This window comes from Equus caballus, chromosome 23 (assembly GCF_041296265.1).
Source record: "Equus caballus isolate H_3958 breed thoroughbred chromosome 23, TB-T2T, whole genome shotgun sequence".
NCBI lineage: Eukaryota > Metazoa > Chordata > Mammalia > Perissodactyla > Equidae > Equus > Equus caballus.
The window spans coordinates 64,610,311-64,628,104 of NC_091706.1; the positions used below are offsets into that span (position 1 = coordinate 64,610,311).

The following is a 17,794-nucleotide window of genomic DNA, read 5'->3' on the forward strand; positions in this document are numbered from 1 at the left end:
TTTTACGGGTCCGATAAATTATTCTTTACACAAAATATGTTAAGGCATGAAAATATCAACATATGTATTTAACTAAAGAATAACTCCTGTTTTATAAAAGAATTGGTTCCTGTAAACTCCAATAACAGCACAAATCATTTAAACCTGGTTATCTCACTTCCACTATCTGCATGCGAGTTTTAAACATCATCTCTTTGATTTTTAAAATAAAAAATTTTTAAGCCTGTGACTAATATTACGTTAATGAATAACACCGTCACCTGAAATCTTTGGTGACGTAAATGCATAAATAAAGACATTACAAAAATGATCAATCGCTCTATATTTTTGCCTTTTTGCAAAGCTCCAATTAAAATGGTAACTTTATTTGAGATATATTGCCTTTTACACTACAATGATAAGGTCAATTTATTTTAAAAAGCTGAAATTAAAACTTTAAATTTTTATCTAACTTTGTATATGTATTTGTGTGTATTTAAACAAAAATGCATATAAAATATGTTAAACTGAAAAAGCTTCTGAATAATAAAAAGGAGAGTGAGCAGTTCTGATAAAAATTATTTTGATCTTTGAATATACAGTCTGCTCTTTAAAGAAAAAGGAGACAATTTTGTTCTGTCTCCTGTGGAGGACAGACCCCCACAGTTAACTTGTCTCCCAGAGTGAGCCTTCTGAGAGGTTCTCTATTTGTTGGTGTGCACTGACTTCTTGAATCATTTTAAACAAGCCTCGCATTTAGTAAGTAAGCTAAATTTACTTACTACTATACTTAATTTAAACCTTGGTTTTCTGGCTTTAACAATTTCTTGTTTTTAGAAAACCACCACTTATGTTCATATCCTGATGTGATTAAATGTTTGACAGCTCTCTCTTGATACTTCCTTTCCCTAATCCAGGTCCACAGTTAAAACTGGAAAATCAAAACAGAGAAACCAGATTAATTATGTAGCAATAGAATGTTATCAATCTAAGTGTTTCAATAATTGTTTACTTTTGAGGTTGAACAGAACGTACTCAGGGTCATGTGTAATGACAGAGGCAAAACTGTTCAAGCAATGATGTTTGTTCTTCGATACAAAAACCCTTGCAGTCTGGTGGCAGCTGTAATACATACCTTATGAAAGAAGGAAAAGGCCCTGGACATTTGTCAATATCCTCATTGATTAGAAGTTCCTCTCTCTAGATCATCATTGGCTAATTCACCCAGATAGAGGATTCCACTCTCCTCCATTCTGATTAAATATCATCGACGAATACCAGCTATTCAGTCTCATCACCCATGGGTGGTTTCATAACCTATAGATCAGAAATGGAGTTTTCTAGAAGTGGCAGGAAAAAAAAGAGCCTCAATAAAAAATGGTACCAGACACCAAACAGACAAGGGACAAAATTAGGATTTCAAGGACCCTTTCTATTTAGAAAGAAATGACTCATTGACACATGTCTCAGGTTGTTTTTTTTTTAAGCTTCCTAGGTAATTCTAATGTCCATCCAGGGCTGAGAACCACTGACATAAGGTACGAATTTCCCATCAGTTTTGCAAACTCACTCAATTCTTGAAAGTGGAAAACCATTCTTTATATTAATGATATAAGTGGTGCTCTGATCTGCTTGGAGCTCCTAAACGCCAGGCCCATCTGCTCCCGAGTCCAGGAGCCCTGTGTGCTGCTTACCTACATCATGTTGAGACGATTCATTGAGGCATATTAAAGCGACAAAGTTGTCGCAGAATTTTCTGAGCAATTCAATCTTATTATGAAAGATCACATTATTAAATTAACCCTAAATTACTTCTAGAAGAATATAATGATCATAGCATTTAAGTTTGTCAGACATACTTATAGGTACAAAAATCTGTGAGAGTAACACTAAAAAGTTATTTTTATTTTTTCATTTAATTTTTTTTTTGGTGAGGAAGATTCGTCCTGAGCTAACATCTGTGCCAATCTTCCTCAATTTTTTTTTTTTTGTATGTGAGATGCCGCAACGGCATGGCTTGATGAGCAGTGTGTAGGTCTGTGCCTGGGATCCAAACTTGCAAACAACAGGCCACCAGAGTGGAGCACATGAACCTAACCACTACATCCCTGGGCTGGCCCCAAAACTAAAAAATTAAATTAAAATAATCTTTTAACTGAAAAATACCTTAAAACGGGAAGTTGGCCTGTGCTTGCCTGCTTGAAATGGTGGTTTTCAGTTTATTTAAATGAGACTCAGAGGAGTCCTTTAACTTTAAATATTGTCATTTAATTCATGGACTCCTTTGAAGAATGAAACGTTAAAAATATATAACTAAAGTAATGGCTATTTAATTATTTATTCTATGAGAATGAGTACAACAGTAACAGATTACTACTGCTTACTCTACAATTCTAATTTAAAAGCCAAATGCTGAATATTGAGAGACTTCTAAAATTAAGTAGTTATTTTTGGAAGTTTTGGTGCTAGCTCTGAGTGACTTCATGGGAAGCCGCAGATCTTATTTTTATTTTTTCAACAAGAAGAACAAATATTTTCGAGCATCCACTTTGTATCAGGTGCTGTAGTGGACCTCGGGGTACCACAGCCAGTGAGATGTACAAAGGGCTGTTCTCCCGACCTGACGATCTGGCGGTAAGTAGGTGTTGACCCTGAGAATATACATAAAAGCCACAGACGTTCTTCAACATAATTCGGAAGTCGATCCCGGCCTAACCACTTGAAAAGGAAGAGCATTCAGCCCCAAATATCAAAATTTGGCATGTGGCTCTGGATTGCATTTTCCCTAATTAAACTTCTCTACCAGTAGCGCCTCAGTGATGTGCTTGTTAAAAATACATGTTCTGACTCTCATATGTAACAGGAAATGAAGTCCGCTTTCTCTTTGGGGCTGAAAATGTCTTTTGACTCCAAAGGCCAGAAGATTCCAAGGCATTTGCTAGGTTCTGATAGACTGACTGTCGTGGGGTTGACATCAGTCGTGAGGGTTTCCAGACTGTGCTCCCCTCGCTCGGCCTGTGTACCTCAAACAGCTAATACTGGAAGGGGACCTCTTGAGGGTTTAAAAAATAATTTGTTTGATTTGTATGATGTTCTTGGGTTTTCTCCTTCTATTTCTCTTTCAATGTGATTAATGTATTTCCAGCAAAACTTTGTGGTTGTCTCTGTTTTCTCCTGAACTACAACCACTGACTTTTTCTTAGAAACAAGTCAGAGGCTCCCTGGCGGTGGGCACTCTGCGTCAGCCTCCTGAGTGGTAGCCACTCCCAAATGTAACACACGACAACTGCGTGGGGAAACCCAGTAGGGCCTGCACTGCTGCTGGGCATGGGGGGTCAACAGTCAGGAGTTCTCCCTTCCGCGTCGCCCAAGCTCCAAGTGAACGAAGTTTTCTAATCTTGAGATACATAATTGTCAAGTGACTTCAAATGAGATGACATAGTTTTTCTACAGCACACATCTGTAGTAACGTTGCTGATTAAAATAAGGTCTGTCTCATTCCCTGAATTATTGATAAATTCATTTGCTTAATATAAATCAAGCATCCCACACAAAACACTGTTCTTGGGCTGCTGATTCGACAAAGGAACCTTCACTGAATGCTGGGTTGTGGACAAATGCAGCGCATTGGCTTTTTTGGCCCTAGTCCAAAACGGGAATAATCTCATCCCTCGCTATAGCTTGGCAAATTTTAAATAATTAACGATTTGAAAATGTTTTGTGGTCTGTACGAAAGATTTCGAGAATGAAAATGCTATAAAAATATGCTTCTGGGTTTTGAATAAACTCTGAGCCCAGAATCTCCAGTTTTTTAAAAATCACACATACCATGAGGAATCGGGTAAAAAAAATTTTAAACATATAATTCTGTGTGTGTTTATATATATATATATATATATACACATACATACATATATATGTATATGCATGCTTGTAAACAAGCACAAATAAAAGTTATAGGAAGAGGTAAAAATATAAGCAGAATTCTTAATATTTTTTTCCTACCCCAATGTATATTCTCTTGGACATCATTGCCCAATGCTAAAGTTATTGTATCTTAAAAGTAATAATAAATAATAGCTAACATTTATGGGACATTTATAATATGCTGTACTGTATTGAGTGCCTTGCATATATCATCTCATTTAATCCTCAAACAACTGTAGAGAGCAAATAATACTATTTCCCCCATTTTACAGATGAAAGTCCATTGCTCAAGGACATACCGCTAGCAAGAGGCATCATGGAGACAGAAATTTACATGGTTTGAATCCAGAGGCCATACTCTTGATCATCATGCAGTCACCGGTAAAGCAACCTTAGTTGCTTCTCATTTTGCTTTTGCATTCAATCTATTACAATAATTTGGTTTGGTTTAATTTATGAAGATAATCTGTCCTCATATAATTGGCAAGATATGAATATTTTAATAGCCTTTAAAGATAATTGTGGATATTCGTCTTTAATACTATACTAAAGTTTGACAAATGGTAGTCTCTTAAAGGTTTGTTGCAATGTGGAATCTGAAACCATGAAACTATATAATAGCCGGTTACATTTCATATTCTATTACATTAAAATCCATTGTTCTATATCATACCTTTGATGGATCTTTTATCCATGCATAATTTTACATTAGCTTTCGTCATTTGTAACATACTGATTCATTGAGTTATGAAGATTTTTCAAATGTTGATGCATGTCATTGTTCAATATTAAAATTCATAGACATTAATATCTCTACTAATCTCATCAGGCAAGTCTTTAAATATCAGGAAACTCTTATGCTCATGATGGTGGATACCATCATGTTTTTCAAAATTCCAATTTTACTTGAAATTTCAAATTTTATTGTGGGCAACAAATACTGCCATTTTCCTTGAGTGACAAACTCACATCATTCATGTTTTAGAAAATGTCTGCCAAATACTGAATTCTGAATAACCAGTGTGTCTACCCATTTTCTTTCAATTAAAAATGATGTTTCACGAAAGAATCAGCTAGCTCTGCTCACAGATCAACCAACCACACAGGACTTTTTCTATTTGCTTCATTATGCAGCAAAAGTGATTGATGCATGAGTCACATCTTATTACAAGGAGTATTAAAAAGATGTGTATTTAAAGGTTGAGATTTAAAGAAATTAATAGTTTACTTGGCTTTATCGAGAACATTCTTAAATAACTAGCCACTAGCACAGTGTGGTACAGCTGCCTTGACTCATGCCAAAATGCCAGCAGTTTTACTGACAACTGCTTCTGTACAATCACTACAAAGTCAACATATTGAAACAGGCAAATAACATCTCAGTATTAATATGAAAATCGTTTTGACCTTTTGGACCCTGAGAAAGCACCTCGGGGAACCTCAAGAGTCTGCAAACCACACTTTGAGAATTGCTGCACGAGAGAAAAACGTAAACAGTGGAGACTGACTTCAAGATGATCTAGATGGTTTAATTACTAGATGAGGAGTTTAAAGCAGCTATTATAAGTATGCTCAAAAGTTTAAATGGAAATATGCTCAAAATGAATGACCAAATAAGAAATTTTAGCAATAGAAACTACTCAAAAGAACCAAATGGAAAAGTATGGAACTGAAAAATATAATTCTGAAAGTTAGAAAATTCACTGGATGGGCTTAACAGCAGATTGGAAAGGAGAGAAGAGAAAGTCAGTAACTGGAAGATAAATCCGTAGAAACTACCAAATCTGAAATGTAGAGAAAACACATTGAAAAAAAATGAACAGAGCCACAAGACTCTGGAACTAGGAGCCCTCTCCAAAAGATTTAACGTATTTGTAACTAGAATCAAAGAAAAAGAGAATGAGAATGGGATGGTGATATGTATTTGAAGATAAAAAATGGCCCAAAGTCCGAAGATTAGGGAAAGACCAGAAATAATAAGGGTGGGAAAACATAAGAAATTGCTTTCCTCTTGATTTCTTTAAAACACACATTCCCATATAAAGCAAAAATTATAACAATGTATTGTGGGTTTATTCTGTATATTTATGTAATATATATGACAACTATAGTATAAAAGGTGAGTGAGAGTATAAAGAAACTGTACAGTTGCAAGTTTTTTACATTTCATGTGAAGCAGTACAACATTAACTCTAAAAAGACTGTGTGAAGATTTGAATGTATACTGTAATCTGTAGATTGACCATTCAGGGGGGAAAAGAAGGAAATAGAGAAATTAAAATGGAATTCTAAAAAAAATCAATTAGCCAAAAGAAGGCAGGGAAAGGAAGACCAGAGGAACAAAATTAGATGCAACAAACATAAAACAAATAGGAAAATTGGAACCCTAAATTAAACCATATCAATAACTACAATAAATGTAAATGGAGCAAACATTCTATTTGATGTCAGAGATTGTTACAGTAGATTAAAAAAGCAAAACTCAACTATTTGCTGTCTACAAGGGGCACATTTTATCTGTCTTTCGTCTATAACATTTGAAGGTATAATTCACTTTCTAACATGGGAAGGAAAATAATGACTCCCTGGAGATTCTGATACAACAGTACAAAAAGAATGGCACCACAAAGTCTTGAGAAGTAGAATCTGTTTTACTGCTTTCTAAAGAAAATTTTGATTTCTGGATAGTCACTAATCAAAGAGACAGATGAACTGTACTGTCATCTGCTGTCTTTCTGTGAAGCTGCTGAAAGCACTGATGATCATGGCTTAGCCAATGCCTGCTCTTTGAAAAGTGTTCAGCCATCAGTGCCTCCACTATCAGTGCCACCTGCCTAATTATGACAAAGACCTTAAGGAGGATAACTAGGTGGCCTGCGGTAAAAAGAGAACTTGAATAGGGAGGTAGGGAGTTATGACAAAATACTTTGGGTTGATTTGCATAGCATTCAGCAGCTTACTAGTTTTATGACCTTTGGCAAATCAGTTTACCAGCCAATGTCCTCTTCTGAGAGTGTCAGTGTTCTCCTCTGTGCTTGCTCTGAGGATGAGAGGAGGCATGGGCTGTTGGTACTGTCAGGAAGGAAAAGCTTTCGCCCTATCCTCTTACTTCAGTGACTGGGGACCTGCAAATTAAACTCACAAAAGACAGATTAAGAGAAGAAAAAAAAAGCTTTATTTGTATGCGTATGCATAGGGTCACTAACAAAAGGAGTAGCTAGCTTCCCAAATGGTTAAAGTTAGAGGCTTATAGACCTAACTTAGTAGGGAAAGGGAGGGGGCCAAAAGGGCTTCTATGCGAAGAGCAAACAGGCTTCTTTAGGAAAGACAAACGGGTTTTAAGGAAAACAAACTGGAGATAAGAAAGTTTGTGATAATGTTTGTTTAAGCAGGTGCAAGTGGGCTTTCCTTCCTCATGGCTGTGAAACTCCCCGAAGAGGGAATTTATGGTGGGTTTATCTTGGTCTCTCTCCTGGGAGTAGGCTCACCCCAAAGAGGGGATTTATGACAGCATCATTTCTCAGAAGTCACTGCTCTGAGTCAGATAAGGGAAGCTCTCTGAAGGCTTCTTTCTGCATCTGTTGAATGTCAAATATCTTCAGCTTAAAATAATCTCCATATCAACTCTGGGGTTCTGAGTGGGTCCCTGCAATACTCTAATCACACAAGGAGGCTGGTGCGAATCTGGGGTTGGGAGGGCTAGGTCAGCAGAACTGCCTAGAGGGAACAGAGGGAGAAGAATCTCTGTCATGGACTCAGTTGTGTCTCCCCAAAATTCCTATGTTGGAGCCCTACCCTCTAATGAGACTGTATTTGGATCCAGGGCCTTTAAAGAGGCAGTTAAGCTTAGTGACACCATAGAGGTGGGGTCCCAGTCCAATAGGACTGGTGTCCTTAGAAGAAGGGACAGAGACACCAAGAAACAAGTGCACACAGAGGACCATGTGAGGACAGGGCTAGAAGGCAGCCATGTGCAAGCCAAGGAGAGAGACCTCAGGAGAGACCACAACTGCCAACACCTTGACCTTGGACTTCCAGCCCAGTCTGAGGCATTTGTTATGGCAGCCTGAGCTGCCTAATACACCCTCTTTAGACTCCTCTACTGATTTAGAGTAAAATTCACACCCACTGGAAAAGTATATAAGGGACAAGGCACAAGAACCCCAACATCATGGGCAGGAATGGCAAGAATCATAGCTGTCTAGTTACACTCTGACCAAGCAACATCTGTCTGAGAGGTAGATGGGAGACACTAAAACTTTGAGGGCTGAGAGAGCAATGGCGTTGGCCTCCAAATCTTAGAAACGTATGTCCAATTTTCATCCTAAAGCTGCTCAGAGCTGAGAAGAGATTTAGGGCCCAGGCGGAAAGGCACCATTCAAGCTTTCTCTGAGTCTGTCCGGGGGACTTGATGCAGGAAAAGAATTTCAAAGAATCTGAGGGGCATGGAGGGTAAACAAGTGGCCCAGAGGAGGAGGCTGGGTGAGAGGCATGCAGGTCTTCCAGAGCATCAGTGACAGCAGTTGACCAGGACAGGCTCAGTCCAGGGCAGCATCATTGCTTTTAGCTCAGCACAGACTCACTGGCTTGGAATTAGGGTCTAGGTGGACTGTGGCATGTATCTTTCATTTTGTTTCAACAATTTTGTCTTATTTTACAACCGTTTTAGACTCACAGACAAATTGAGAAGATAGTACAGAGAGTTCCCATGTACCCTACCCCGGATCCTCCTATTATTAACATCCTACATTAGTGTGGTACATTGGTTACAATTAATGCACTTATATTGACACATTATTATTAGCTAAAGTCCATGCTTTACCTAGATTCCCTCGATTTTCACCTAATATCCACTTTCTGTTGTGGGATCCCACATTACACTTAGTGGTCCTATCTCCTTAGGCTCTTCTTGGCTGTGACAGTTTCTCAGACTAGTTTTTGGTGGCATTGACAGTTTTAAGAAGTTCTGGTCAGGTATTTTGTAGAATGTCCCTCAATTGGGATTTGTCTGATACATTTTTTGTCATGATTAGACTGTGGTTATAGCTTTTCAGGAGGCAGATTACGGAAGGAAAGTGCTATTCTTATCACATCACATCAAGGTGACTATGATCAACATGGCTTCTCGCTGTTGATGTTGACCTTGGTCACCTGGCTGGGGTGGTCTTTGTCAGGCTTCTACACTGTAAAATTTGTCTTTCTATCCCCCTTTCCATGCTGTACTCTTTAGAAGAAAGTCACTACATGCAGCCCACACTTAAGTGGATGAGAGTTACACTCTCCCTCCTGAGGGCAGAGCGCCTACATCAATTATTTGGAATTCTTCTGCTTGGGAGATTTGTCTCTTCTCTCTCATTTGTTTATTCAATCATTTATTTACATCAGTGTGGATTCATGGGTATTTATTTTATGCTTTGGGTTATAATCCTACATCATTTTATTTACTTATTTTTAATCAACTTGTTCCAGATTTGGCCATTGGAAGCTCCTCCATTTGGTTTTCCTGTCTCTTTGACATAGTCCCATTATTGTGGGGTTATTTTGAGCACTTTCTTACTTTCTGACACTACAACACCCTTCAGGCTCATCTCATATATTTCCTATATTGTCCTAGTCCTGGAATCAGCCATTTCTCCAAGGAGCACTTTTACTGAAGAATGGTATTAGAAACCAAGATCTGGCCATTGTGTGCTTGTTGCTACTGGGGTGTCATCATTTTTAGGTCATCTCAGCTGAGAGAGCAAGGAAATATATGTGTGCATACTAACCCATGTACATAAACTTATCTAAATATTTATATATGTCACCATCTGTAGCTATACTAAGAAAAACAGGAGTTTATACTGTCTCCAACTCTAGTCCCTTATCACATGAATCATTCTAGCACCCCCACCTTGGCTTATTTGTATTTTCCCACTCCAACAGTGAGAAACTGGCACCCACCATCTGCCATCCATTTATTTAATTAGTCATTGACCAAAAAAATTCTAAATGTTAGTATCCATTACTGGCATTATTCTTTTTGATGCTCCAATTGTCCCAGATTTGCCCAGTGGGATCCCTTTCAAGCTGTCTCCTTTCACGTCTCCCTCAGTCTTTGAGCACCGCATTGTTTTCTGCCACAAGAAGATATTCTGGATTCACCTTTTATTTCCTCTGTCTCAGGTACAGAATCAGCCATATTGTCAAGGAGCCCTTATCCACCCCCTCTTTTTATTGAGATATAATTCATACACCACAGAATTCACCCATTTAAAGTGTACAATTCAATGATTTTTAGTATATTCTCAGAGTTGTGCAACCATCACCACAATCAATTTTAGAACGCCTTCATCAGCCCCAAAAAGAAGCCACAAAGGATCCTTTAGCTATCATGCCTCAAGGTCCCCATCTCTCCTATCCCTAGACAATAATGGCATGTATCTTCAGAGCCTGGTGTGTGTGTGTGTGTGTGTTTGCGTGTATGAGTACATGTGCAATTGGCAACTATAGGGGTGGCAGGAGGAAGAGGCAGCATCTGGGGAGTCATGACCACACAGGATCTAAAGCAGAAGGTGAGGATTCCAATGAGAGGACGAGGGGATTAGTCAAATTCCCCACAGCCGGGAATGAGGTAAGGCTGGGTAGGGTGAAGCCCTGATGATCATTTGGGAAATCAGACAACACAAGATAATCATCAAGATCCCAGATTCTGGAGTTGAGCGTTTAAGTCTCAGCTGTAACATATAGCTAAGTAACTCAGTAACTTAAAGCCTCAGTTTCCTTGTCTGTGCAGCACCCATTCTCTGCCTCATAGGTTGGGGGAACTCCAAGGCACATGTGGTTGTGGTTGGTACCTACAAATGGGATTTACATAATCTTGGTGGGGGGTAGGGTGTCCAGTCAAGGAGGCCTCTTCAGGGCAGAGGGAAAGAGGATGTCCTTCCCCATACTTTTTCTCCAGGGACAGCCAGAGCCCTTCAAGACTCTGGAGATGAGGTTTTCTGGATTTGCCATTCAATCCTCCCCTCTCAGATGATGAGTACTCAGGTTGGTTGAGAAAGGGAGAACTGGAGAGGACCCATGATGGAAGCTTAGAGAATACCTGACAAAGAAGACATTGAAAAGCAGTAAAAAGAGACCCGAGGAAATTCAGGAGGCTGTTGTTTAATTTTTATTTTGGGACTAAAGCAAGAGTAAAACTTTGCATCCCTCTTGAAATGTACTATGACCATTATTTCTACCTTAAACTAAAGTTACAAATATTTAAAATGCCTATTTAATACTTAAAGAGCTTTACAGAAAATTATACAGACAACAATCTCACCTTGAACACAACTATAAATATATATATATTCTTTTCTATCACCTGATCATTGTCTATGTGCACACATAGTTTTGAAATAGTTTCTCAGTTTTATATCATAAAACACGTAGTTTACAAGTGTCCCTATGTGTCACGTATACGTAGATCCTCATAGATTTAACATAGGTTAATTGTATACACAACTTCATACACTTATCTTTTATATCGTCCTTCAATTCTGAAGATATAATTAGCAATGACTCCCAGATAGCTCATGTAGAAAAAGTCTTCAGTTTGTGGTTCCAGATATTTCTTATGAAACCTTTCATACTTTAGAGCTGTGAATCTTTAAGATTCACAAAAGTTTAGGTTTAAAAGTAAAAAAATCAAAAGGCTCTGTGCCAGATTGTGTTCTCGAATATCTACAATCCCCTTTCTATGTAGTAACAGAATTGTCACTGGGTATGGGGTTGCCCAACACAGGGTTACAATTTTAGGCTCCCTTTGCTGCCGGGAGTGGCCTGGGGGAAGTAGTAGAAGGGACATGGGCCATTTCTAGGTTTTCCCCTTGGTAGAACTGGGTACTCCCCACATCTTTCCCGTCTTGCTGGTGGCAGGGAGCAGCCACTTTAGACCCAGAGATGGAAGTCCCACGTTGAGGATGGCAGAGCCATGCTACCATGCCTGGACTGTCAACATTCTCTCTTGTTCAAACCATCACATTCGTAGGTGTCTCTGATACAGCAGGCCAGTGTTTACATCAATACAGTAGTCCCCTGTTATCTGCGATTTCAGTTACTCGTGGTCAACCATGGTCCAAAATATTAAATGGGTGAGAGAGAGAGACCACATTCATATAACTTTGATTATAGTATACTGTTATAACTATTCTATTTTATTATTAGTTATTGTTATTAATCTCCCACTGTGCCTAATTTATGTTAAACTTTATCATAGGTATGTATGTATAGGAAAAACCATAGTGTACATAGGGTTCGGTACTATCTGCTCTTTTAGGCACCCTCTGGGGTCTTGGGACGGATCCCCCACGGAGAACGGGAAACTATTGTATACTACTTTCTCGCTGATTGTTTCAGGCAAGATAGTTTTAAAATATACTCCCACTGTCTAAAGTTTCTCAAAATAAACTCCCATTTCCAGAGTTCTGCTTTATTTTTCACCTCTTGTTTACTAAGCTATTTCTGTGTCTCCCCCTGTGGTTGGTACCACGTCGGTAAGTATTTCATTTCACCGGTGACACCTATGCCCTCCTACAGGTTCCGTGCAACAGAGCTGTGTGCCAGGAGGGATGGCCTCTGCCATTCAGGGCTGGCTGTGCTCTAGGAGCTCACCGTTGGCCATCCTGCAATGCACGTTTAATATCTCATAGAAGTAAGCATTAGAAAAATGTCAAGGGTGTGGCAGATCAAAAAGACTGTTGGCTGAGAGCTGGCTGGAGGCAAGGGTCATAAATCCCACAAACAGATGGTAGTAATAGTAGTAGTGATAGAATACCCCAAACACCAGCCCTACCTTCCTCTCCCAAACTGATGCTCATCGTTCCTGGCCCACACTCTTGACTAAGAACGTGAGGATTGCTGTCCGGGGTATCAGGGTCCAAATTCAAGCTTCATGACTTACCAGCTGCAGAATTCGGTAAGTAACTTAATCTCAGTATTCTCATCTGCAAAACGGAAACAATAACACCAACTTCAAAGTTTTCTGAACATTAAATAAAATAACATATGTAACTGTCTGGAACAGACCAAGAAGGAAGTTGATAAATGGCAGCTAACATTATCTATTCTGTTTCCATCTCCAGGTGCCAAGTGCTTTACATACATATCTCACCAACCCAGTGAAATGGGCATAGTCCTTCCCATGTTATAGATGAAGAGACTGAAGTTAAAGAATTTGTGAGGTGAAATAGATATCATGCCAGCTATTTTGCAAATGAAGAAATGGAAGCACGATGTATTTGAATAACTCATGGATGTCTCAAAGTGAAGTAATTAAGGAGGTGAGGTCGAAAGCCATGTCTGTGTGATCTGATATTTGGCAATTCTCCATTAGTTGTCATGCCTGACAGGTTGTAATAGTCATGATGATGTCTGTTATTTGCATTAACTTTTTTTTTGGTGAGGAAGATTTGCCCTGAGCTAACATCCATTGCTAATCTTCCTCTCTTTTGTTCGAGGAAGGTTAGCCCTGAGCTAATCTGTGCCAATCTTCCTCTTGCATTAACTTTTAAGAATGAACTTTCTTCAGAGACCGGGATATCCTTGGGACTGCTTTCAATAAGGACCAGAATCACAACAGTTAGAGAAGGGGCTGGTGTCTCTAGGTTGCATTTTCCCATCATGCTCTACACCCATCAAGACCATGGCTGTCCCTTCTACTCTGATTTCTAGTATAACCCATACAATCTATGATTACTTTTCTGCAGTTGTCTTAGTCAATCACAAGTATTTTCTGAGGTTGTATTACCTTAAATAGCATTGTCAGCTGTTCTGTAACTCCTCTATTTGAATTTACAATCTACTGATGCACCAACATAAAGATGTCAAAACAATTAGCAATACAAGTGAACAGTAATTGAATAGTTTCAATAATTGCAATAGTTGGGCAAATTCTGAGTTTCCTAGCAGTCAAAGTGAACATGTGGGGCTGGCCTGGTGGGACAGTGGTTAAACTGGCAAGTTCCGCTTTGGTGGCCCGGGTTTGACCAGTTTGGATCCTGGGTGTGGACCCACACACTGCTTATAAACCCATGCTATGGTAGGCGTCCCACATATAAAGTAGAGGAAGATGGGCATGGCTGTTAGCTCAGGGTCAGTCTTCCTCAGCAAAAAGAGAAAGATTGGCAGTAGATGTTAGCTCAGGGCTAATCTTCCTTAAAAAAAATAAAAACAAAAACCAAAAACCAAAACAAAACAAAACACCCCAAAGTGAACATGAGTATCAGAAAAAGAGAAAGATACAAAAGGAAGCCAAGTTTTTCCTTGTACTAACCTTCAAGAGAAACTGCACAAGCGGCACTTTATAGATAAATAAGGTGCCCTCAACAACATTCCCACGGCAGATGCAGTAATGGAACCCAACTGGCTTTTTCTTTCCACTTTGGATAAAGCTGAGGGTATAACACTGAAGGAAGTTTTGCTCAAAAATATAGCCAATGTACAATAACAGAAATTTGCGTGGCAGTGGGAGCACGCTCATAGCAGCATATTTTCCAAACAATATTCCCAAACACTCCTTTTCTCGGTTGAGATTTGATAAAAGCTAGATGGAGAAAATTCAGAACAAAGTGCTTTGATGAGAACCGACACACTGGCTATTTTGCGCTTCTGGTCGAGGGAAGAGCCACGTGCTCCTGACCCCAGCTCAGCATAATCTGGCTGCGGCTGAGCTCCTTTTAAGACGACGGCACCTTACCGGGACTCTTGCCTCGGCAAGGGCCATCCCACCAGCTCCGGTTGGGCTGAGGACTCCTGTTACTGGCTGTCCTCCCCGCTTCCTGACCTCCATATAGTCAGCCTCGCTTATGTCTACAGGCACGTCTACCCGACATCCCGTGGCTGTGACAGCCGAGAGTCAGCGGAGCCCCACGCAGGGCTGCCACGCTGTCAGCCCAACTCGAGACCAAACTCCCTTTGCAGCTAACACGGGAACCCACGGCACAGCCCCTGGAGAGGGGGGAAGCGGCTGCCTCCGGGGAGTTCTCATAGAACACGTTCCCGTAAACTACCGCACAGCCTTGGACGTCCCCTTTCTCCCTGCCTTTGCAGGACAAGCCATCACAGACAGCCAGGCAAGAGAGGCCAAGCGGGGAACCTGGAGCACTGCGTCACCCGGCCTGGGCGGGGCAAGGCGGGGGGCGGGGATAGGGGCGGGGCGAGACGGCGAGGGGCGGGGCCTGGCGCGACTGCGGGGACCCGGGGGCGGGGCCTGGGCGTGCGCGGCAGCGTGCTCACGGCGGGGGCGGGGCAGCAGCCGCAGACCCACGCCGTAAACAGACAACATGGCGGCGGCGCCCGGAGCGCTGGGCGCTTGGCAGGCCGGCCGCGCCCGCCTGGTGGCCGCTTGCTGTGCGCGGCTCGGCCCCGGGCCGAGGCTGCCCGACTCCTTGATGGGCCGGCAGGTCGGCCCGGCGATGTGGGCCCGGGGTTGGGCGCCCGCGGCCGGGGGAGCGGCCCCGCGGAGGGGCTACAGCTCTGAGGTGAAGACGGAGGACGAGCTGCGGGTGCGGTACCTGGAGGAGGAGAACCGAGGTGAGGGGCGCGGCGCGGACGGCCGGCGTCCTAGGAGGGGTCGCCAGGTCAAGTGACCGGGCTGACGTCAGTGTCCGCGAGCGGGCGGCCAAGGCCGTCGCTCCCTCTCCCCCTGTGGCGCCCATTGGTGCCTGCGGCGTCCGGAGGTTACCTGCGAGAGCGGCCCCGCGGCGCCCAGCACGGCGCAGCTCACGCCTTCGTCTCCTGGCGGGCCAAGGTCAATAAGCCGGGTGTGTGATCCTGCTTCCAGGTTGTGTTCTTGCTCTGTCATTGCTTTCTGTCAACTCAGGCATCGGGGAGAGTCTTAGAAGCTGCAGTGAGAATGCACTTTATTATTCTCAGGAATCTTAAAGCCGTTCAGCTGGGGCGGTTTTCCCCCTTGTCCATTTTATCTTAGAAAGTTAGTTTTGGGGGACTCTTCTCCTTCAGTTGAACAGTCGTGAGCCTTTTTTGGTCTTCCAGTTACCAGGCTAGTCTCTGGGGACGCAGTTGTGATGCTGTCGATCTTGCCCTTGAGTTACCTACGGTGGGAGGAGTCAGGTGCATTAGCAGTGCGTACAGTGGGAGGGAGGGCCGGAGAAGGGGGTAGTGCCCTTCGGAGGGATTCCTCTGGAAGCTGGGTTCCTTTCGCTAGCCGGGTTGGGAAAAGCCAAGGGGGTCCTGAAAGGTGGAATAGCAGTTTGCCAGAAGACCAGCCGCTTAATTTTGACGTGCAGTTGCTGAGCACCTGTAAGCTGTTAATAAGAAGTGCAAAACGAGTCCTGATTGCTGTCTTTAAGCAGCTGCTGATGCAGTGAGGACGACACTGGTAGTTAAAAGGCGATGCCACCTTTAAAGGCCAGGGGAAAGCACAGGGCTGTAATACCCCCAAGGGGCATATGAGCAGTCATATTTGGGGAGATTCTGAGGGTCAAGTTACGGTTTTGCCAGATAAAACGAGTTCTAAGGCATTCCCTACTAGGCAATGGAATTTGACATTACTGAGGGTTCTTAGGCAAAGTTCTCTGTGCCTTAACTCTCTCACGTCAAACAGGAAAAATAATATCCACTTTGCATGGCTGCTGTAAGGATTAGATGAGAATGTTAGTATAAATTGTCCACTAAGTATCTAGCTTATAGTGAGTGCTCCGGAGTATGATGAGTTACGACACTTGTTATTTGTTTGTTTATTATTCCAGACAGAGACAAGAACATGGTCAAAGGCATGGAATGTGAACATGTTTGGTGTTTTGGGGAAATGACATAAGGCAAGTGTGGCTGTAGAGTGGCATGACAGGTAGAATAATGAGAAATTCAGCTGGAAAGTAGATGCGCACTGGGGTGATTAGAGCCGTGAATGGCACCATCTTTTGGGTAAGCTTAGTCTCGCTGGGATTTCACTTACACTAGGTGTTACCAACAGTATGTTGGTTACAAAGAGATTGCAAGTACAGCTAATAATATGCACCGTATTCTGTATTTTTTTGTCTTTATGAGTTAAATGAATGCAAATTGAAAATAAATTTTCCTAAAATGTTTGGAAAGTCCTTAAATTACGATCCAAATGGATCAAAGAGGAGAAATTAGAGCATACAGAAACAATTTAAGAAATTCAGATGTTTTCAGTTACCTGAAATGTAAAAATCAGCTATTAGGAAATTATGGTTTCTTCAGAAAATTGACCCAGCATCCCTTGAGGATTAGCAAGAATGACAGCTCAGGTTGGCTAATACGTGTGCTTTGCCTTGCCTCACTATGGAACCAGCAATAAGCAGTGCAAGGAAGAGCACGAGGTCAAGGATGCTGCAGGTGAAGGCATCTGCCTGATGTCTTTGTTCTCGTAGAGGCAGGTCCAGAATTTGGTGCTCTCAGCAGCCTGCAGGGAATGTGAGAACCCTGGCTCAGAGGAGCCCCAAACTGCTGTCTGCCCCACGGCCTCTCTAGGCTGGGGGAGGTGGGTGAGTGCAGGGTACGTCAGCCCTCATCTGTTGTCGGCTTCCGTATTTGTAGTCTGTTGTGGAGGCACAGTTATATAACCAAGTGTCGTCAGTGGTTATTTCTTGCGTTATTGTCCCACCTCCTCAGAGTTTTAGAGCAGTAGTCCTGGTTGTGGTTTACAGAGGTCTCTCCAGGTCCCCTACAGTGACCTCCTTTATGGGTCAGCTGGTCTCCAGCCATTCTCCTTCCCAGATTGTTCTTCACACTGGTGCTGGGGTTACTTTTTTTTAAGGCCAAGAATCACCTCTCTGCTCCCTTAAAAACCTCCAGTGGCTTCCATTGCCTGCAGGCCGTTACAGCTGCCGGCCTTCACAGTCCGTCCATCTCCCTTCATCCGCTCCCAAGCTTTGCCTTT

At 41.9% G+C, this 17,794-nt stretch overlaps 1 protein-coding gene across 6 annotated transcripts in view; it reads left to right on the plus strand.

The window, feature by feature from the left end:
- Positions 1 to 15,121: 15,121 nt before the first annotated feature.
- Positions 15,122 to 17,794, plus strand: part of AUH (AU RNA binding methylglutaconyl-CoA hydratase) — a 155,575-nt gene continuing 152,902 nt past the window's right edge. The window contains exons 1-2 of one of the 6 annotated variants that reach the window (XM_070248811.1): positions 15,176 to 15,692; positions 16,641 to 16,709. Coding sequence is in view for 4 of the 6 variants with exons in the window: in XM_023627549.2 (XP_023483317.2) it covers positions 15,213 to 15,462 (250 nt within the window). In the remaining 2 variants the exon portion in view is untranslated. Of the gene's footprint in view, positions 15,713 to 16,640; positions 16,710 to 17,794 lie in introns of all 6 variants that reach the window. The other 5 variants (XM_070248812.1, XM_023627549.2, XM_023627552.2 and 2 more) reach the window with 5 other exon arrangements.